The sequence below is a fragment of the Excalfactoria chinensis genome, chromosome 4 (assembly GCF_039878825.1).
Source record: "Excalfactoria chinensis isolate bCotChi1 chromosome 4, bCotChi1.hap2, whole genome shotgun sequence".
NCBI lineage: Eukaryota > Metazoa > Chordata > Aves > Galliformes > Phasianidae > Excalfactoria > Excalfactoria chinensis.
The window spans coordinates 72,232,783-72,254,554 of NC_092828.1; the positions used below are offsets into that span (position 1 = coordinate 72,232,783).

At 45.8% G+C, this 21,772-nt stretch overlaps 3 protein-coding genes across 3 annotated transcripts; 1 reads left to right on the plus strand and 2 right to left on the minus strand.

Moving 5' to 3' along the window:
• Window positions 1–2,834: 2,834 nt before the first annotated feature.
• PSMD10 (proteasome 26S subunit, non-ATPase 10) lies at window positions 2,835–7,234 on the minus strand. The gene is made up of 5 exons (XM_072334968.1): window positions 7,060–7,234; window positions 6,877–6,975; window positions 5,977–6,123; window positions 5,704–5,870; window positions 2,835–4,781 (listed from the first exon to the last, which is right to left on the minus strand). Exons 1-5 carry the CDS (start codon window positions 7,171–7,173, stop codon window positions 4,628–4,630), a joined length of 681 nt encoding a protein of 226 aa, XP_072191069.1. The 5' UTR covers window positions 7,174–7,234; the 3' UTR covers window positions 2,835–4,627.
• A 75-nt stretch (window positions 7,235–7,309) lies between these two features.
• On the plus strand, window positions 7,310–17,145 carry ATG4A (autophagy related 4A cysteine peptidase). The gene is made up of 13 exons (XM_072334965.1): window positions 7,310–7,438; window positions 7,931–8,041; window positions 8,867–8,938; window positions 9,091–9,189; window positions 10,748–10,849; window positions 11,565–11,637; window positions 12,236–12,315; window positions 13,107–13,294; window positions 13,410–13,488; window positions 14,317–14,462; window positions 15,277–15,333; window positions 15,795–15,906; window positions 16,171–17,145. Exons 1-13 carry the CDS (start codon window positions 7,429–7,431, stop codon window positions 16,233–16,235), a joined length of 1,194 nt encoding a protein of 397 aa, XP_072191066.1. The 5' UTR covers window positions 7,310–7,428; the 3' UTR covers window positions 16,236–17,145.
• A 2,617-nt stretch (window positions 17,146–19,762) lies between these two features.
• Window positions 19,763–21,318, minus strand: LOC140251338 (collagen alpha-2(IV) chain-like). The gene is made up of 3 exons (XM_072334967.1): window positions 21,131–21,318; window positions 20,614–20,900; window positions 19,763–20,023 (listed from the first exon to the last, which is right to left on the minus strand). Exons 1-3 carry the CDS (start codon window positions 21,282–21,284, stop codon window positions 19,763–19,765), a joined length of 702 nt encoding a protein of 233 aa, XP_072191068.1. The 5' UTR covers window positions 21,285–21,318.
• Window positions 21,319–21,772: the final 454 nt, after the last annotated feature.

A 21,772-nucleotide genomic window follows, 5' to 3' on the forward strand; every position in this document is an offset into this window, starting at 1 on the left:
AAGGATGGTAGATGTACCTTGCAAATAGCAGATTAGGCCTTTAAGGTTAACCAAATTAAACTTGTTATCTACTTGAACATGCATGTAAGTAAAAAAAAGGATGACCATCTGCAATCATCCAATCTAGTTTGCAGAGCTAACCAGAAAACGGTCACAGCCTTTGGAGAAACTTCCAAAGGTAAGAACTTCCCAGTCAACTCAAAAGAAAGCTGCGTGTCCATACAGTTCTGAGCCACAGCAGCCTTCTCCACACAGCATTTCCTGTGCACTGAGATCCACCATCACAGCCATTACATTGCTGCGTTTTAAAGATCTGGTTTTGTACTTCAGAAGTAAAATCAAGCTTCATCAGAGTGCAAAAACTGATTTAAAGACTTGGACCAATGAAACGTTGTTAGTCTGAATTCCACCTGAAGTTACAAAGACAAGAAAAAAGTCAGGGGAACTTTTACTGTGTTACCAAATGTGGGGTACAGCTTTGTTAGCAATGACCTTCTGACTTCAAAGTTCCCAAGACATCAGAGTTCCTGAGTTGTGCGTCTCAGCGGTTCTGGTTTTCAGTCCAACGGAGTTAGCAGTTGGGTACCCACTTCAGACCTCAGCTGACTGTTTGCCAGACAAAGGGAGCTGTACACTCAGATCCTTTATCAAATCCAGGCACACGGAGTAGCAGATTCACCATGATAAGCAGATGTATCTGCTTTCAAACCTCAGAAATGAACACTGCCAGCTATGAACACATCAGCTTCCTTTGCCTGAGATGACTTAACATCAAAGTCATGCTACTCTTCTGTTCTTTTTAGCCCAGTATTTGTCCATTTTCTGTAGGTAAAACCTTTAGGAGGAACAGTAAATAGTGCATCCACGAGGATAGACAACAGCTGAGTAGTGAGCTCTCTCTTGGAAAAGGCAACTGATCCATAAACACTGACCATGAGACACTTGTCTAGTGAAGCAGACAACCTCCTCTCTTTGGGCCCACATTCTAAAGATGACCAATCCTGTTCAGTTCTTCAAAAGGGAGAAGCAGCCTGCTTTCATAAGAGCTGGAGGACAAAGGGATTCCAGTTCAGGGCTGTTCAAGGAACAGACACTCAGACTCAGCAGCTCCCTTATGTTCTACATGAGGCAGATTCTCCTTGAAATAAGGAGACACTGCTTTTAGCCTCATGCACCGCAGAGAAACGTGCCTGACTGAGGGATCTGCTGTGTTTGGGCATTTAAGTCTCATCTAGGATCTGCTCTTCATAAATCCTTTGGTGACTGTTCCTAGCCTGTAACTATTAGTTATATACCTCATTCAACTTTAAAATAGATAATATAAAGATACAGCTACGCTAAAATTTTCCGGTTCAGTTGCTACAGCCAAGTACCTTCACCAACATGTAAGGCCTGATGTCCTAATGAAGATTCAGGTTGAATCATAAAACATAACTGTATTCATTGTTCTTTCCACACAGTTTTGTAGCTCTCAAGAGATTTGCTACACCTGTTCCAGCCTTCAGCCTCATTTTAGAGGAAGAAAGCATTTACAACGTTCTGGTAACATTGTTTTAGCTAAGAACTGCTCCTGACAGAACAAATATCACTCTTACACCAACACTGCCTCATTCTATAAGCAGATCTATACCCTCCTTCCTCTCCAAAATACCCAGCTTAAGTCACAACCTGTATATATGCTTCTTCTTAATCAGGCACTTCTTTTATTAAATCTCAGATCTTACTAAGCAAAATCTGCAAATTGTAATCATTCAATCTAGCTTTAGAGGCTGGAGGATTTTTTGATACTAATGAGTATTTTTTAGATTCACACCCGAATAGCTTCAGAGCAATGCAACAGCCTGTCACTAAGCATGACCAGCAAGAGTGCCATTTGGGTGCCATTTCTTACCAATGATGTCGCTTAACTTGGCTGACACTGGCATTAACTTGAAATAGCTTCTTCTCAGATGCTCATAGGCCTTTTTCTACTCTTGCTTTTCATGGACGAATATACACAACTCTCTTCATGACTCTGCTGTAGTTGTGTTAGTTCTAAAGTACTCTCCTGTATTGTGTCAACTATAATTTCCTTACTGTGACATCTGTGCCAACTTCAGGTCTCCACGATACCAATGAGATTGTATGGGGGCAAGTGGGGAAATATATTATGTGGCCATTACCATCAGTTCTCCTCATCTCATCTCCACCCATTTCTCTGCATGTATTCCTCACATAACTCACCAGAGCACACCAGGAGCTTATTCTGGTGACTTTGTGTTAGCTGTACAACATAACTACAAAGTTAAAAAACAGAACTTGCTCAAATGATCTTAATGCTTTATATAAAACAAAGGATGCAAGTTCTCAATAAAGAACCCCTCCCTTACTTCTACCCAGTAGACTGCAATAGTTTAACAACAATCCAACAAAACCCCAAGAAACAAATAGAAAAAGAAAAAAAAGCAGAACAAATACAATTCTTCGGGGTTTCCTAACATAAAAATGCTTCTGTAACACCTTTCTCACAGGTGTTTGCTCTCATCATGAAGTTTCTCTTGTGTAAAATAATTTATGATAAAGAACAGGGCACTGTCTGCAGCTTTCCAGTGATGCTTTTGGCAAAGCTCAAGTCAAATTAGACACTGATGCACGGCATGTAGCTCAAAAACCCTGCAGAGCTATGCAGAATGCAGTCCTTCAGAATTTGCCTTGGATGTTTGAAGTCTTTCCTGCATGGACCATTTATCTCCTCCTGTGGGAGCAAGGATCATTACCATGGAAAGAAGGTACTAAGCTGACATTCGGGCCATCATCATCCAGGGATGTGGATTTACAAAGCTACAGAACTGGGGCAGCTTAAGGGTGTTTTTCTTTATTTCTTTTCTATACAAAGACCGAGGACCAATACAGAACTGTATCTTCAGCTTTTCTCAATTCAAGTTTTCAGCAGCATCTGCATAATACGTAAGAAACAACATTTACTCAGTCAAGTTTCTGCTTCCAACAAGGCCTGAAGAACCAGGGGTTACTGTAAAGGCAAGCTTCTATCACCACTCTGTATTCTCAATGAAATTCAACCTGCATTTTTCTTTCTAGGGTAGAGTAAGTAATCGGTAAAGATACCTGTTTAGTTTTAAGTTTCTGTCTTGCTCATCAAAATGAAGTGCATTAACTTAATTCCTACCAGTTAAGACTGTAGAAACTTTCATTTTCTGCTTCGGCACCTCCTTGCAGCTGAAAAAAAGACCCCGTTCTATCTCCATGCTGTGTAAGAGATGGCAGGCTTTCAGCTGACTTGCTCATTTTGTCCCATGCACAAAAGCTATTGTAGAAAATATGGGTTTTGTTACACGTAAGTTTAATAAAGTTTTATAACATCAAAGATTGCTGTTTAAGACACTGTCTTTATTTCACAGAACTTCATCAGCGTGATTTGTTCAGGAAGAACTCACCCACCAGTGCTACAACAGATCATACCAACGTCAGAACAGGATGCTGAAGCCCAGCTCTTTTCTCTCTTTCCAGCCACTCTACCCCAAGCCTGTAGCATTGCATGGGATTGTTGTGGCCAGTGTGTAGTACACAGCACTTGGTCTTGTTAAAGCTCATACAATTGGCCTCAGCCCAGTGATCAGCCTGTTCAGATCCCACTGTAGTCTTCCTACGCTCAGGCAGATCCACAATTCCTCCCACCTTGGTGTCATTCACAAACTTACTGGAGGTGCACTTAATCCCCTTGTTCAGATCATCGATAAAGATATGAAGCAGGGCCAGCCCCAGTACTGACCCTGGGAAACACCACTCGCGACCAGTTGCCAGCTGGATTTAACTCCGTTCACCATTGCCCTCTGGGCCCAGCTGTCCAGCCAGCTTTTTTCACCACGCAGTAAGAATTCTCACCTCCATTGCTAAACACTGAAATACTGAAGCTAATTCCAATCACACAAAAAAGCAAAACACAAAAGAAGAAAAGCCCAACCTCCCCCACAATCAGTTCAATCAGGGATTAGCCATACACAATTCGGGGACAAATGAGCTACTGCCAAGCACGTGGAAGTTCTCAATGATCCTTACTAAAAAGCAGTTTAGAGGTTATCTTCTCTCCTGGCCAGACAAACCCTTACATGACTGCAGTCATCATAGAAGTTGCCAGTTTGTTTTTAATATACTACACATAAAGATGCTTGCTTTCCTTCTTACTCCTATGCATTTTGTAAGAATTCAGCAGGAAATTACCTTACAATCATGCTTCATCCCTTAAATCATTACCTGAAGCACAGAGAGCAGGAATATCATTTTGAGACTCCCAAAGTAGTTTGAAAGAAACAATCCTACTCTGGACTGTGACACAGAAGGAATAACCTGATGTACACAGATCATTAACCTTCCTGTATGTACACAGATCATACAGTGAACTGAAAAAAAACAGCAAGGTATCAAAAATACATTAAAAGCAGTAATCTCTTTAATCAACAGGAGGTACAAGTGGCTGTTCTGGCAGTACACTTTGAGCAAACCCAGAGATAAGACATTTGAGTACCATGCTGATGCTCGCATACAACATCCTTGTTGAACTATTGAAATATGAGTTTGGCAACCATAAACACAAGCACAAAAGAGAAGACAGCCAAGCCAGAAGGCCCCACTAGCCCTCCACCATTCTTTTAAGTATGGCTCCCAGGCCACCCTTTGCCACTTTCAGTGGGGTCAGCTCTTCTTTATTCTCAATGTGAATACTTGCACCATGAGACACCAGCAGCTTTGCCTCATCCACTCTCTCTTCATCGCAGGCTAAATGACTGCAATACAAACAAGAAACCCACAGCCACTTTTAAGTATTCCAGGCTTATAAAGAGCAATAATTATGCCATGTCAGTGCAAGAGCAAAACAAGAACGTTGTGGGGAAAGAGGAGAAACAAATCCTAGAAAAACAAAACCACACCTAATAGATCACCTACAAAGACTTTAAAGCCCGGCTCTGCAGTCAGTAATGCTAAGGAGCACAAAATCCACAGTGGAATTGGAAAACAGTAATCTCTACTTAAATCAAAAGCAATGAACTAAATCATAAAGAATGACTGTAAATGCAGCAAGTGCTTTTTTTCACTTTAGCACCCTACCCTGAGTATAAACACATGTGTTCTACAATGAATTGGGTTTTACGTATAGCAAGAATACCCTGCGCAATCTTATTTATGGCAAAATCTTGATGCCACTGCAGACAACGCAGGGTGCTGCCACCAACTTCAAAGCAGCTGTAGTCTCACTCTTGCACATTCAAATTGCTCTCTGAGGTAGTAACAAACATCAGACTAGTTACACTTCAATTACATCTTATTTTCCTTAGAGGAGTGAGGAAAAGTTTCCAAAATTAGTTCTTACTTGACAGGACGGAGCAGGCCAGCCTGCAAGACCAGCTCCTTACGGCTTTGATGTTATTAGCACACTTTCTACCCCCCAGCAGAAAGGAAACGTATTCCAGGTTATTACAAAAGGTGTTCTACGTTTTATAATAGATGTAGTAACACAAAGTATGTATGTACAGACACGCTTATGCAAAACACTAATCATGATTTTCTCAAATCCTTTTCAATGACGCAGGGATGCGAAGCAAAGGGTTGTCCTGAGGCATCGCAGAGATAAAAAGCGAATCTGAGGTGATGGGGTTTCATTTCATAGGAACTAAAACCCAAAACCAACCAACAAACAAAATCACTTACAGGGGTGTGTTCCCTTCCGAGTCCTGTATATTAACAGACGCATTGTGCTGCAGGAGGATCTGTATCATTTTTAGGTTGCCTTTGGCTGCTGCTCTGTGTAATGGGGTAGATTCAAAATGATCTGTTGCATCTGGATTAGCTCCATTCTCCAAAAGCATGACTGCAATCTGAAGGTGTAGGAAGAGAAAGAGGGGGAAAAAACGGAAGGAAAGTTCATATAACCAAACGCTTTTTCTGAGAGCAACACAACTCCAGCAGCACGGGCAGCCGTACCTCCTGCTTATTTTTGGAGGCCGCGTAGTGCAGGGGTGTGCAGCCATTCTGATTGACAGCATTGATGGGAGCCCCCTTGTCAATGAGGGCCTTCACGATCTCATCACGGCCCGCTGACGCAGCAATGTGCAAGGGAGTCCAACCAGCCTGCAGAGGCAAGCACAGAAGTTATTAAAGCAAAGACGTCAACCAAGAAAACAACCCCAGTGCAGAGCAGACTGCTCCCTAGTCATATTGCACACAGCATTACAGTTGTAGTGCTTAACACTACTAGCAGCAGACAGACAAGTCATGGGCCCACCCGCAGTTCTGCACTCAGCCCCGGATAGAAGTTGTAGCTGCACAGCAGCAAGCAGCTCCAGTTGTATGTGGCACCCACAGGGCAGCTCGCCCCTACAGCAACAACAGCAGTGCTTTTAAAAGGTATTTTAAAGAACAAACAGAAATGGCTGAAAGCTGTATCCAAATTTTCTGCAATGTTTCCTCTATCTTCTCTTCCAATTAAACCAGCAGGCATTTCCTTCGCTGGGCGCAAGCTTTAGGATAATTCATTCATCATGGATGCAATTATTTCAACGTTTCCTGCAGGACAACAAGGGACCTGATGTCGAGTGTGAGCTCAGCACACACGGGGCCTGCTCTGCCGTTATACCTCAGGGGTGGGAAACCCTCAACGCTCCTCACGGCTCGGCCGAGGGTCACGCCAGGGTGGAGACGGCCCGAAGACCCACAGCGACAGCCCAGCCTCCTCCGGCTTTGCAGGAGGCACCGAGTCCCGGACAGGAGCTCTCCCGGCCCCCGCGGGACCCTCCCGCCAACCTCGGCCCCGTCAGGCCGCGCTCCGCGGAGCGCTGAGGGAGAGCGGCCCCGAGTGCCCCGCGCCGAGGCCGCCCCACTCACGTCGTCCTTGTCGCCGACGGGCACGCCGAGCCCCAGCAGGAGATCCGCCACCGCCGTGTGTCCCGCCGAGCAGGCCCAGTGCAGCGCCGTGCGGCTGTCCTGAGGGGAGGAAGCGGCGGTCAGCGGGCCCCGGGTCTATCCTGACGGGACCCGCTGCCGCCGCGGTGCGCGCGGCCGGCTGACCTGGTCTGTGGCGGTGGCCAAGGCCCGGTCGCGCAGCAGCTGTGCGCGCAGCTCCTCCAGGCGCCCGGCGTAGGCCATGTTGCACACCTCCACGTTGGACACCGCGCCCTCCATGCCGGCCGCCCGCCCCGCCAACAGGGCGATGCCCCGCCTGCGGGCTGCCCCATCCGCGGGACGCCGCGCACAGCCCGACCAATCGCGCCCGTAGGCCGGCTCCGCGCCGCGGGGCTTGCTGGGATTTGGAGTCCGCCCGCCGGGACTCGACGCGCCGCCGCACGGCGACGGAACTACGGCTCCCGGAGCGCCCCGCGGAGCCTCCCTGTCGGGCGGCCGTGTCGGGCCGAGGAGGAGGATGGTGACGGCGGGAGGATGGAGTCAGGTGAGGGGCGGCGGGACGGCGCCGCGGGCTCAGGGGGGCGGCGGGACCGGAGCGAGCCCCGCGGAACGGGCCCGGCCCCATCGCCGAGCTAAAACCCCGTCGGCCTCGGCGGGAGGGCCGCGCCTCAGGGCTCGGGGCGGGAGCTCGGGGCCTTGTGGCCGGGCCGGGCACCGCGCCGCTGGCACCGGGAAGCGCGGTCCGCGAGGGCTCGCCGGGCGGCTCCGGAGCTGCCCTACAGCCGGGCGGGAGGAGCGATGCGGGCCGCGCGTGTGACAGCTCTATTTAATGATCAAAGAAAGGAAAAACCGAAAGAAAACAACCCCCTGCGGCGATCGGGCTTCCTTCTCTGATCGGTATTAATTACCGTTAGCAAATGACGCAGGCGGATCCTCCCTCCCGCGGCCGTGCCGTGCCGGCGGCAGCCATGTCGCGCTCCCGGAGCGGGGGGCCGAGGTGCGGGGCGGAGGGTGAGCGCTGCCGCGTTGCGTTCAGTTCTATCCAGGTACGAAAACCAGATCACGATCCTGTCCGACTACTTAGAGGAATTCCCCGACACCGACGAGCCGGTGTGGATTCTGGGAAGGCAGCACCACCTGAACGAAGGTACCTCTAACGCGGTAACTCCTCGGTAACACGCAGAGTGCGGCAGCAGCGGCTCCCGATTTCTTCGTGTATCCGGCTGTCAAATAAAGGGAGATCTCAAAAGCATCGTCACAGTAAAAAGTATCAGTGTGAGGTGTGTGCTGTGCTTTGGTGAGAAGCAGCGCTGCCCGATAGCCTTAGCACTTCGGTATGATACCAACATCGGGTTTCAGCGCTGAGTTTTGCTCCCTGTGGAGGGGACAAGGGCTTAACCCTGTGTTACCTGTCAGAGGTAGCGGCCGTCAGTGCAGCCTTGGTGTCAGGGCTCCCAGGTCCCATACTCGGCCCCGGTGGGCTGAGCCATCCCTTGAAAGGCCACTGGGTCTGAATGCAGCTCAGGGGGAAAGCAGCAATAAGAGCTTAAGAAATCTTTGAGAGCCTTTGTGAGATGTCGGTAAGTGTGTGTTTAAAAAAGAGAAAAGAAAGAATGAATGGAAGTTGGTATTGTTAATATTGTCAAGAAATGACAGCACATGGGGTTTGGGAGCGATGCATCCTTCTGTACTGTTTGGCACGTAGGAGTTCCTCACCTTAACTTGCTTTACCAGTTCTATCCCATGGATGTAATTCTTCATAGTGTTCCATTCAGGCTACACAGAATCATTCCAAACACCTTTTAGAACCACTGCCTGGTCATTATTTCATTCGTAACAATTCAACTTTAATTATAAGTCTACAAAAGCTCTTAGGTTTAAATGGCTAAAAAAGGCATCTAAGTACTAAAGATCTTATCTGTAGAAGCTAACAGGAGGCTTTTCCTTTTGTTTCCTTTTAAAAACATTCCAGACAAATCTAAGCTACTGTTGGATGTCAGCGCTCGTCTCTGGTTTACATACAGAAGGAAGTTTTCGCCTATTGGTGAGTATACTGCGGACCTGTGGCCTCGTTAGGATTAAATAGCAGGAGCGGGGATGGCCTCGTGGACTGAAAAGTGATCACACTCTGCCGTTATCTCTGTGGTGCTCCTCCAGTTCAAAGCCCATGTTAATTGTGGTGAACTTTCCCCATAGGAGGCACTGGCCCTTCGTCTGATGCTGGCTGGGGATGTATGCTGCGATGCGGGCAGATGATGCTGGCGCAGGCACTGATCTGCAGGCATTTAGGAAGAGGTGTGTACTGTTCTGAGTCAACATCTGTACTGTTTGGAGACCACATTCCTTTGTGTGTGTGTGTGTGTAGTATTCCAGAAAAGCACAAAACCCTAATTGATTAATGAGACTCTACTTGAGGTAATAGTGCTTGTCTGACTGGGTGAAATCATAGCAGCCTTAAGCAGAGAAATAGAGCAGACAGGGAATCCTGCTTCACTCCAGAGCTGAGGACACCACCCCTATTATTAGAGGCAGAAGCAGACATGGCAGAGCTGCTGCAGATTTGTTATGTGAGAAGACTTTCCAGCATGGCCCTCGTGTTGGTATTTGATGTATGTTAACAAATCTCACAAGGTCTAAATAGAGCATGTGGTTTTAAATAACCCTGGAAGCTCACAGATGCTGCAGGAGCTGTCAGAGCTCAGCAGCGATCGGTCAGAATAAGTTGCAGTTGACGTTTTTGCCACTCAGCCTATGAAGGTAAAGGACAGTTTAAAAGAAATAGCAAATCGTGAATTCCAGACGCTCTAAACAAAATGTAAACGTTAGAGATGAATTGTATGCAGGTCGCTCTGAAAGTAATGCCTCCTGTTTATTTCCATGGAAACCACAACAGATACAAAGAGCACAATAGCATTGTTCAATAGAGCAGATTCTCAGCTACAAAACACTGCTTTATAACACAGACACCACCAGTAGCTGTGCCTTTTCACCAGCCATGAACAAGAGCCCACATGCTGCGCTCACACAGATCTGCACCAGATGTGACCTGCTGTTGCCACTGCTGAAATGCACTGCTCAGCACCTCGGTGTGCTCACACCCACTGCTTGGTCTGCAGAGACATTCAGCAGGTCTCAGTGAACGGCAGTGGGTGCCATCTTCTTCTGCATGGAGGAACTCAGTCCCACCACTTTGCTTCATTCACACTTCCATATCAGATGCCGTGCTGTCACACTGCCCCTCTGCTGCCATCTGTCACATGGCAACTGAATGTAATGGGATATTGGTGGGAATCATACGATCATTCAGGTTGGAAAAGACCTTTCGGATCACCAGTTCCCACTGCCAGCTCATCCCCACCTGCCCTCTGACCACGTCCCTCAGTGTCACACTGACCCTTTTATTGATCACCTGCAGCGATGATGACCCCACCACCTCCCAGTGCAGCCTGTGCCAGCGCAGCAACACTCTCTCTGAGAACATTTTTTTCTAATATCCAACCAGAACTTCCCTGGTGCAACTCGAAGCCATTCCCTCTCATCCTGCTGCTGTTACCTGGGAGCAGAGGATGACCCCCACAGCTGAGGCTGTGCAGTGGATCAGGACACCCAGGGCTGGGGGCAGCAGGGCCACAGCACGAAGATGGTGGCTGCTAAGGGGAGTTCAACTGCTGTGGCTGCTCCACCACCACCCATCTACGGTGTCCTGGGCCAACATTATAAAACAGGAGGCATTACTTTTGGAGCAGCCCTCATAGATTTGTATTGTCTCGTTGCATAGCTTACTACTCTCCAGAAGTTAGATCAGGATAATGGAAACATTATAGTTCTTGAATCTTAATGCGTTTCCTCTTAGATTGGCAATGGGAAAAACACAAAAAGCAACCAGAAGAATATCACAGAATCCTGCGATGCTTTCTGGACAGGAAGGATTGCTGTTATTCCATCCACCAGATGGGTAAGAACAAACAAGCAAACCTGCTGTACTGAAACTTAATAGTCTGTAAGATGTCAGTTCATGACCTCGAGTGGTGGTTCTGAAGGCAGAGTGTGTTTAGATATAAAAAGGCACGTATATGCGTGTGAGGTATAATAGCACAGAAATGTTATTCACAAAGACATAAATATAGTGGAATCTATCCCCTGGTTAAGCTATGTGAGCCTTGAGTACCGGGGTCGGTAATATTAAAATAGTTATGGAGCTTATTGATGTAATCTGTAATAATTTGGAATCAATATTTGTAACTCTCAGAAGCTTCATTAAAGGAATGGCTTTAAACTAAAGTTATTGTGAGAGGGTGGCGAGGCCCTGGCAGCACTGCTGCCCAGAGCTGTGGGTGCTCCGTCCCTGGAGGTGCCCAAGGCCACATTGGATGGAGCCCTGAGGAGCCTGGGGGGAGAAGAGGGGCAGGCAGCCCTCAGCACGGCTTGGAGCTGGATGGGCTTTAGGGTCCCTTCCAACCCAGCCAGTCTGTGATTCCACGGTTCTGTGAACTGAAAGGATCTGGAAAAAAGCACAGCTTGAGAAAATAATCGTTACTGCTAAATATAGTTTGCAGTTAGTAAAAAACTGATTATATAGCCATGGCATTGAGTATTTTTTGTTATTGGACTCTTTGTGATCTCTCTTTTTTTCTGTGTGTTGTTTTTTTTTTCCCCCTTCATAAAAACAGCACAGATGGGTGTTGGAGAGGGGAAATCGATTGGAGAATGGTTTGGACCAAATACAGTTGCTCAAGTATTAAAGTAAGTCAGATCCTACCAGCTCATTCAGAATGTACTCCCCCAGGGCACCCAGCTCACAGATTAGGGGAAGGCCCAGGCAGGGTTTTAAAGGCTGCATCTGCCTGTCTCAGAATCAAGGATACACTTACTGTGTGCTTACAAGTACAGAGTGGAATGTGGTGGGCAGGAACTGAATTGGGAATGAGTGAGCTCAAACTTTAATATAGTAAGAGCCTGGGAAAGAGAAACTCCAAGTTGTTCTCTGCTGCTGCGCTGTCTGTGTGCCCCTAACCAGTACCAGCACAGACGTCTGCTCCTTTGCAGAGTGGCACAGCTTCAGCAGGCCAGGAGCGCCACCAGGTAGGTTAGGCTGGCAGTATGAAGCGTCAGAGGGAAGCCAGCTGGGCCAAGGGGGAACTGAGCTGCAATTCCTTGTTTTCTGGGCAGCAGTTGAGCCAGCCATAAAAGATGGGCAGCTCCTCAGAGTCTCAAGTCATAGAAGAGACTGACTTAGAGGGATACGTGGAGATGCCTTGCGTTAAGGCTGCAAGTCTTCAGTGCTCAGCAGCAGTGTAAGTACCCTCTTGGGCTAACTACTTCATGTTCATTTGTTCTGTAGGAAGCTGGCTTTATTTGATGAATGGAATTCATTGGCTGTTTATGTATCAATGGATAATACAGTGGTCATTGAAGACATCAGTAAGTGAAACATCTAGTACTCCTATAGCTGTTTCTGCTAAGACCTCATATTCCCAAATGTATCTAAACATGAATGAAATAGTTGGGGGGCACCTGTATTCCTTCCTGGTGGAAGAAAAGGGATAAAAAAAGTTACAAACTCCGGTTTGCCCATCCAAAACTAAAGCTGGGGAGAAGACAGAGGTGCTCTGTGCAATCTGAAATCTTAGCCCAGAGATGGAGCGAGGTTGCAGTTTATGTAAATTGGTTTTAATGTGGGCTTTGTGAAGGAGTTGGGCTTTTTCTAGGCACAAAAGAAAGCAGCAGCAGATCCTAGCACTGAGAAATGCATGGCCGTGCTTCGTTTACAGCCCTAAGAAAGGTGGATTTACAAGTGAAGCTTAACCATAGTTAAAGCTTCTGCTTTGGTCCCTGCTGTTTCCTTTATGCTCACATTGCTGGGCACAAAGAGTTCCTCAAAGAGCTGTGGATGCCATCATCTCTGCCATCTCATTTCCGTGATGTTTTACAGACGAGTCTTGAGTGTATTAATAATCCCAATAGTAAATGTCATTTCGGTCTTACATTTTCACCTCCCAGTCATTAATGCAGTGTCTCACTTTAATGTGCCAGCACACGCTGTCTGCTAGAATTACTTCCGCTAAACAGCTCCGATTCATTTCCGTGCCCTGCTCATTTCATCTCGGGGGCTCGATGAAGATCTCTGGCCCAGCAGCCTCATTTGATTCAGGGACGAAGAGGAACTTTGTGTTCCTTTGTGCACCGACTGATTCCTGGTTTTATTCCCACAGAGAAGATGTGCTGGTCGCCTCCCCCGAGCAGCAGCACAGCCCACAGCAGTGCGCATTTGCACAGAAGCGCTCTTGGCCGAAACAGGAACGCAGCAGGGCTCTGCACAGCCTGGAAGCCCCTCTTGCTTATTATACCTCTACGTCTAGGGATAAATCACATAAATCCAGTATATATTGATGCATTTAAAGTAAGCCTTTTCTTTTTCCCAACAAATTGCTTGTTATTGTCAAATAAGTTCAAGTATCCGCGAGATCAGGAAACAAATCAACTATAATTTCCTTTTCCTCTCTTTGAATTCCTAGGAATGCTTTAAGATGCCACAGTCCTTGGGAGCATTAGGAGGGAAACCAAATAACGCCTATTATTTCATAGGATTTTTAGGTAAGGAAAATGGGAAACTTATTCAAAATACGCAGATGGTCAAAAGAGGCATTTCTGGGGGGAGAGGGTAAGGAGTTTGGATCTCTAAGGTAAAGAAAAATGAGAGTGTGGTTAAAGGGATGAAGAAACGTACCTCAAGTATTTCAGCAACAGCACGATGTGTTCCTTCACGGGAGCAGAAAGCTTAACAGCAAAGCTAGGTGCAAAAAGAAATGATGACAGGCAAAAGCAGCACGTCAATGCAAGTCTGTTGGTCAGCTGTCACCTCTCATTGCCTTGCATTTCGGATGTGTTCTGATAGTGGTGTCTTTTCCTTGCAGATCTTCTTGTATCGAGGATTCCTGTAATTATTGTAAATACAGTCTTCCCACTTTCACCCATTTGGCCCATAATTTTATGGCATTTTGTTCTTTTGTAAAACCTGAGCTGTTTGAGGCATTTTTGTTCCAATTTCGGAATGAATGCCTCATGGGATTACAGATCTCATTTCTGGCCATTCCGCACCTTCTCATCTTGGAATGTCAGGGATTACAGCAGCTGAGATTTACAAAAAGAAAGTACTGGGTCTCACGGGGAAAAGGAAAGTATGTGAGAAAGGCAGAACATACCAACCAGAAAATCCGCAGTAATGGGTCACAATAGAAAACTGTAGTAAATACCCCGTGGAAACCTTGTGTCTGAGCTTTCTGAGCCTCCTCAGGAATCCCTCGCTAGAAGGCCTAGATCAATTGTCATCACAGCCAACATTCATTTCTGTTTTGCAGTTCTGGACTTAGCACTCATTAAAGTCACTTGTTTGTTTTCAACATACGGATGTCATCCATGCAGGCAATGAGCTGATCTATTTGGACCCTCACACCACCCAAAGCTTTGTGGATTCAGAAGAAAATGGTACAGTTGATGACCAGAGCTTCCACTGCCAGCAAGCCCCCCACAGAATGAAGATCATGAATCTGGACCCTTCAGTAGCTTTAGTAGGTGTCAGAAAGTAATCAGCGTATGTATTTTATCTCAAAGTAAGGGCAGGAGTGTGTTTCTTGAACAGCATCAAGACTGAATAACTGCTTCTTTAACACATAGCTCTTCCAACATTAACTGCATAGGATGCATTAATCTCAGGTCACACAGGCCATGTTTGCATGGATGGGAGCTGCCTTCAGTTTCTTTGCTGAATGCATTTACTGTATGCAAGCAGCGTGTGTGTAGCGGTCAAGGGAACAGAATCAGGTTTACTTGATTCCATTGCTGTCATATAAGCTTGGCCACTTTGGACAAGTTACTTAAACTCGCTTTGTATCATAATTTACAAATGTGTAAATGGAATTATTTGTAGAAGTCATCCAACAGACGCTACAGTGTTCTGTAGGTACCTGATGGCTCCAAAGAAATTAAATCTGATCCTGTGCCATTATCAATAACAGTGCAGTGAGCCAGACAAAGGCATCATGAAGAACAGATATTTCCAGCACAGGTACCACAGGGGAAGTGTTCCTTAGGTTGTTCTTTACGTAAGGCTGATGCTCCAGCTCTTGGAGCTGGCCGTGGCTCCATGGCAGCACACAGCAGCTGCTGCACCTATTTTGGTTGGTTTGGTTTGCTGGGGTTTGCGGGGCCTTGTGCCACTCTTGTGTTCTCTGCCTGGAACTGTCACCTATTTTGGGTCTTTTGTAGAGAGGCCGTAGTGGGGATCAGCAAGTTGCTGCTCACACGGCGCTTTACCTGCACTGCAGATTCATACTTCGCAAAATAATGCTGTTGTTTTGTTGTTGTTTGCTTTTCCCCCCTCAGGGATTCTTTTGCAAAGAAGAATGTGATTTTGATAACTGGTGCAGTCTCGTACAAAAGGTATCAGTGGCACGTGACCATCCTTGTTCACTCTATAGGAAGTCATGGGTTTGGTTGGTTGTGGTTGGGTTTATTTCCTCAAAAATGGAAACTGCCATTACATTTCTCTCTGTATTCACAGTAGAAGAGCCATAGGGAGGAATGCATTAACACAGCAGAAACTATCAAGCATTTGCTACGCGCAAACAAAACCACAGGCATGTAGAAATCAAAGGTGACTGTAAGACAGTGACACCTTGTAGTACAGTTCAAGAGATCTGTCTGCCAGGTGTGTTTTTGATGAGAAAAATGTCAGGGATCGATGGTACTCCAAATATAACAGGAGCTCCCAGTACGTCTGCATAAAGCCTTTGTTTCCTGATAGATACATGTAACGAAGGGATGGTTTTATTGAACAGACACTTTGAGTGCTTTAAGGTTCTCTAAAGGCATCATTTAAAATGAAAGTGTTCTGTCCTCAGGAGATTCTGAAGCAACAGAGCCTACGGATGTTTGAGCTGGTCCAGAAGCACCCGCCCCACTGGCCTCCATTCATACCTCCAACAAAGCCAGAAGTGACGACTACAGGAGCAGGTACGGTGTGGGCTGAGAGCCCCCTTGTGCAGCTCAGTGTCCCTCCTTAGCAAAGAGAAGAACGGTTGCAGGTGGAATAACCGTGCTTTCCTAAGCATCAAGCGATATCTACCTGCTGCGTATCCAAACAGCCCATACAATCGCTAGCTCAGATTCACTCAGTTTTTTCAGTCTTAGAAGATAATTTTCTGGAACGCGTCTTTCAAAGTTTGTTCTTTGAAGTGAACAGTCAGGCACTACTTCAGCATCGCTTGTTTTTTGCAGAGCTCATTGAATCTACTGACAAGCTGTTTGAATTGGAAGAAGAATTTGAAATCCTGAGTGTATGAAGGAAACTGCGGCGACTCTTCTGAGGACTGAACACATGGGTGGTATCATTGCATTGACTTACAGCCATGTTAGCCCCAAAGTGCCTGAAATTATGGAAAACAGAGCACAGAATCCACGTAGCATCCAAAACTCCAACGGCAGTTTAACAAGAGCTTCCCCAGATGGAAAGGCAATAAAAGCTCTTGTAGTGAGATGCTTAATGGGAATCTCTTTTTAATGTATCTTACCTGAAGATAAATGGACCTTTGAGATCAAGGCAAAAATAAGCGTATCGCTGGGCTCTCCATTCGGAGAAAGGGATAACCCAGATGGAAAATTCTTGCTCTCATATAATAATGCAATAGTTTAGTTCTTAAAGCAAAACAGTCTTCAGTTAAGGAGGATGTTTACTTCTGTTCCCTCCTGTGGGCTGCATCATAGGAAAAAAAAATACGTTGTCTTGTTTAAAAGATCGACTGGATCATGAGAAAATGGTTTCCTTGTTAAATATTTTAACATGTATCTGAGCAACCACACGTTATTACAAAAATGTTTCTGTAAAAGGAACTGTGTCTAATGTATACGTTTTGCAATAGCCTTCCTGCTTCTGGGAGACCTCGAGAGGAACGGGAGACTCAAATAGTTGATACAGATCACAACCACTGTTAGAGTTACGGTATATTTCACCTTGACCTTAACGTTGAAATCATTACAACTTAGGTTATTTCTTTCAGAGCTAAAGAGTCAAAGGTGGTTTAACTGTACCTTATTTATTTTAAAGTAGATTTACACAGACTTCTGTTACAGCACTTTATCTGTGCATCTAATAAATTTCTTAAGCTTTTCATAGGTTGTATGCTGCTATGTTTTGTTAATTTGTTTGTTTGAACTAAATGCAAACCAGGTTATGTTAAAGCTTAATATATACACATACACGGATTACGTCGTTGTTACTTTTTGAGTTATTGCCTTTTGAAATCTGTTGTGGTCAAAGTGCCTTAATGTTACGGGTTGATCAGAGCAGCCTGGGCGGTTGTATTTCTATAAGGCAGAGTATCTCTCTAGCAGCCCCAAGAAAAACACTTCAAATAACTTAAGGCAAAGATCTTTTTACTCCATGCTAAAGGTCTACCAGACAGTCCCCGTGGTGGTCGTTTTGTCATGACAGTGCGATAAACGTGAACTGCAGAGTTTCATCTTCACCAATAAAAACGCATGGAGAAATACTGAATTGCTGTCTCCTCTCACTTGCACCTCTCTCGATCAGGGCCAGCGTGATATTAAAGAAAAGAGCTAAGAAGAGCCTGCTTCATCTTGTTTAATGTTTAGTAAACACAAATTGGAAATGACATGCTTAGAAAAAAACAGCACTTTTTTCTCCTCCTCTCCCCAGAGCTCAGCTGTACGGCTCTGAGCAGCTGGAGGAGCACTGCAGGGCCGAGCCCTCCTGAGCTGCTTGCTGCACGAGCGTGGCTTCTGGGTAAGCAGCAGGAAAAGGCTGTTTGTGGAACTCAAGGGAAGTTCGGTACTGATAACAGCTGAGCCAACTCCTTGCAATAGAAGCGTACGTCTCTAAACTGGCACGTTAAATGCATAAAGCTCTAATCCTGAAAAAAACACACCTGCATGTGTTCATGTTCAAAAATCCAGTCTGCAGACACAGCACCTGGCTGACACTTATAGCACCATGGGAGCCCAATTGCTGAAAAATTCCCAGAGTTAACTGCACGCATTTTCAGCACATGGTGAGCATTGCTGTGTGCAAACAGCTTTTCACACTGCTTTTGTCCACACCGGGAGCTAAGCACAGTCTGCTCAGTCTGTGCTAGGACAGCTAAAAGTAAATGCAATGTTCTGCACAAAAGGATCATCGGTCAGGAACATTACAGCGTCTTAAAAGGCAATTGCAAAATACATCCAGAGCTGCTGCAGATCTTTCACAAGCGGGGAAATGTTAAATGAAAGACTAAAAATTCTCATCACAAAGTTTGTGCTCATCTCTGCTGTGGTTGAACTCTGAACACACAGAGCTCTCTGACTCCGACCTGGGAAAATAACATCATATTATGTGTATAAATAAGCACTGCAGACTCATATCATGATTTGGGTTGGAAGGGACCTTAAGGATCACCTAGTTCTACTCCCAGTCATCGAAGGTAAAAACATAATGTGCTTAAAGAAAGCGCTTTCTGAAGTATTTTGCCGGATAGAGCTCCAGCAACTAGTAGAGAAAAAGTACTTTAAATTAACGTCTCAGTCTTCTCTTAAGACTAGTCTAACAATTTGTCTTCAACATCTTTAAGCCACGGCAAAAGGGTATTTGCAAGGCACTTCTTTCAGATGTCCTGGAATGTCAATATGTGGGTTTTGTGCATGTCATTAGAAAGAGAAATCAATAATAGCACTACTAGCCCGACCTAATGAATTCATGTAACTATTAACATACTTTTTCACAGCATTCCCTCAAAATTCGTAAGGATAATACAATTAGTAGCACTTCTCTTTAGTTATGCGCTCTAGGAATGTGGAATTAAAATAGAAATGCAGTTTTTTGAATGAGCAAAATACAGCAAGCAGCCCAGAGGAAGAACACAACTGATCGCGACTGTAGAAATAATAAACGTACATCTCGTAACTAACTGCTTTCTTCTGTATTGGTAGAAGCGTTGCATGGTAGCTAGTAGGCCTCCACTTTTTAAACACACATGGCTTGCATAATCACACAAAACTGTGCCAAGGCTGCCACTGAAAGAAGATTAAGGTTTGCAGTAATGAAGTGTTTCTGGTGGCTGCACGTCACTTGACTGCAAGGAGATAAGGACAGGTCTTGAAGGAGACCTTTTACCTGGCATATAGTTAGAGCTATGAAAAATGCTACAGGTGGTTTGGACTCAAATTCACATCAAAATATGTATTACTGGAGTAGCTCTTCAAAATCAACTGTGGATATGAGTTTGGATTAGAATTGATTACCTATTGCTGAAGCCAAAGAACATCCCACCTGTTTTACAAGCAAACCGAAACGTTCCTTTTCAAATCTCCCTAACCAGGCCGGTTATCAACCACTACTGCTTAGTGTTTCGAAGTCACCTACAATGCACTACAAAATTTGGGTAGTTCTGCACTGCACAGGAGAACGCGTGTCCATTCCCGTACAGTAGGCCAGGTACTGTTTGCAGTGATGCTAATAAAGCACAACTTTGGAGAAGTCCCTCTTGGTGGTGGTTGGTTCACGCCTTGGTCAGGGCAGTGGTGTATGTGAGACAGCAGTTATGCTTTGGTCTGAATAAAGAACTCCCAGAGACTTTCTGAGGTAGCCATGAATGAAGAAGCCCCAAACAACAGTAGAGAAATAGCGTGTAGCACCGTGATCCATAGAATGGCTTTCTGAGCACCGGTCTTTCCCTTGTGTGCAAAGTCCTGGATTTTTGTGGATTTCTGGCCGTCTTGATCCCTCTATCAACCACACACAAAACAGGTTTATGAATTTATCTCCTTCACGTCAGTGATTCCTACTCTTAGGTAACAAAGACTGTTTGCATTTCCATTACAAGTTCTTCATGCACACTTGGCAGCGGCTGACCCTTGTCCGAAGCTGTCCTGCTTTCAGAGTTTCAGAGGGAGGAGCACCAACAAACTGCTGTGACTGCTCAACAGTGGTCAGCCAGAAGCTGTATTTGTTTGCAAAGTAGTGGCATGTTCCCCTGGCACCATTGCATTCAATGAAGGGCGTAGCACGGAAATCCTCCAGGCAAGAACCAGGTGAGACAAGGGACTGACCTCCACCCTCTGCGCCAGCTGCCGTGTGCTGAAATAAAGATGTCCATTTAAGTGAGTGCAAAGGAACAGAAGAGGAGGTAATAGGGCAGTCTTCATGTTGAGAAAAGTCTAGAACGGGCAACCAAATGTATACCTTGGTTGTCTGTGTCTGAGTCTTGTGTCAGGGCCAGAGTCAAAGAAGCAAAGGCACGTGCTTATACTGCATATACAGTCCTTGTGTAAAGGAAATCCAGCTTTGCAGTAGCAAAGTGGGAAAATCAGGAGACAATAATGCTGATTTCACAGTTTTCTAATGACCTCACAGTACTGCAAGGGGATTGCAGTGGAAATAATGTTCCAGAAGACAGAGGGGGTTAAGGAAATAATACAGCTTAAAGTTTCTGCACTTAAAGGTTTGAAACACAATGAGTATCTGAGGCAATGTAGAACTACTGCTTCAGTTTTACTACCGGACGTGAGCAGTGCATACAAGAAGGCCAGATAAATGCGAACAAGTGGCCTGCTGATAAAGAATAAACGCTTTGCTTTCCTATGAGAAACCCAGCTAATTCAGTCTCGGTGATGAGGAGATCTAAAAAATGCATAAAGCTGCCACTGTAGTAGCAATGATATCCTTACCATCAGGAAGGAGTATCCTATCCAGAGGCTGCGCCAACCGAGGGGACACTGTGGGATGGTGATATCCTGGCTGTGCACAGCCACAGCCTGGGAAGGTGCTTCGCACACGGAGCAACGACTGATGTACTGTGGGATCTGATTGCTGTCCACTGGCATCATGGGGATGGGAGCGGTGGTGGACAGCCAGTAGGACTTGTCGTTTCGACTGGCGTAGTAGCACACTTCATTGATGTTGCAGTAAATAAAAGGCATCGTGCTGAAGCGAGGCAAACAAGAGCCAGCAAAACCTGGAAGAATTGGGAAAGCAGTCATACCGAGCATCTGCCAAATGTTCCAACTCATACACACTAGCCAAGAGTAGCACAGCACGGTGCAAGTAACACTACTTCCACAGCACAGATTCTGGCCAAGGAAGACTTTCCCTCCAGCAGCTGCCAGCAGTACCGATGAGAACTGCACACTAGAAACAGGGTTTTGGCTTACATTGTTTATGCCTGAGAGAAGCATGCCAACTCACCGAGATCCTGGTTGTGTGATTTTTCCTGCCCCTCCACGTACAATAAGCTGTAGCCATCCCAGAGCTTGTTCATGCCAATGGGACACGGTGGGATTTGGTCTGACTGGCTGTGCTTCACTAAGGTGTACCCGACACCCACACTCCGACCAGGCATTCCCGGCAAGCCAACAGCACCCGGCTTTCCAGCGGCACCTGGAAGGCAGAAGAGAACTCACTCATTGGCAGGGTGGGTATCACTTGGCTCTACAGCTGATTTTGGCATTGCTTTGTATGACAAAGAGGCCAAGTTTGGAGGGCTGTGTGACCCATGAGGCAGACTAGTTCCAAAAGCAGTTACTTCACAGCAGCACCCACTTGTTTCCTACCTCATTTCATTTTCTGTCTTCCCCCCAACAACTCTAACGCCAGAGTGTTAGCATCTACCTCACAGTACTCACATTCTCATATTCTGAGGATCTCAAAGCAACAGCCAAAACATAATAAGTTCATTTTTCACTCTTGTGCTTTAATGTTGATATCTTTGACACAGAAAGTACCAATCTGTGGCAGAATCCCACCCTTCTCTCTCTCATCATGCCTCTATCACCCAACCCCCACAGCTGTGCTCACTGTGAATAGCATTTTGCTCCTTCAAACCTCCAA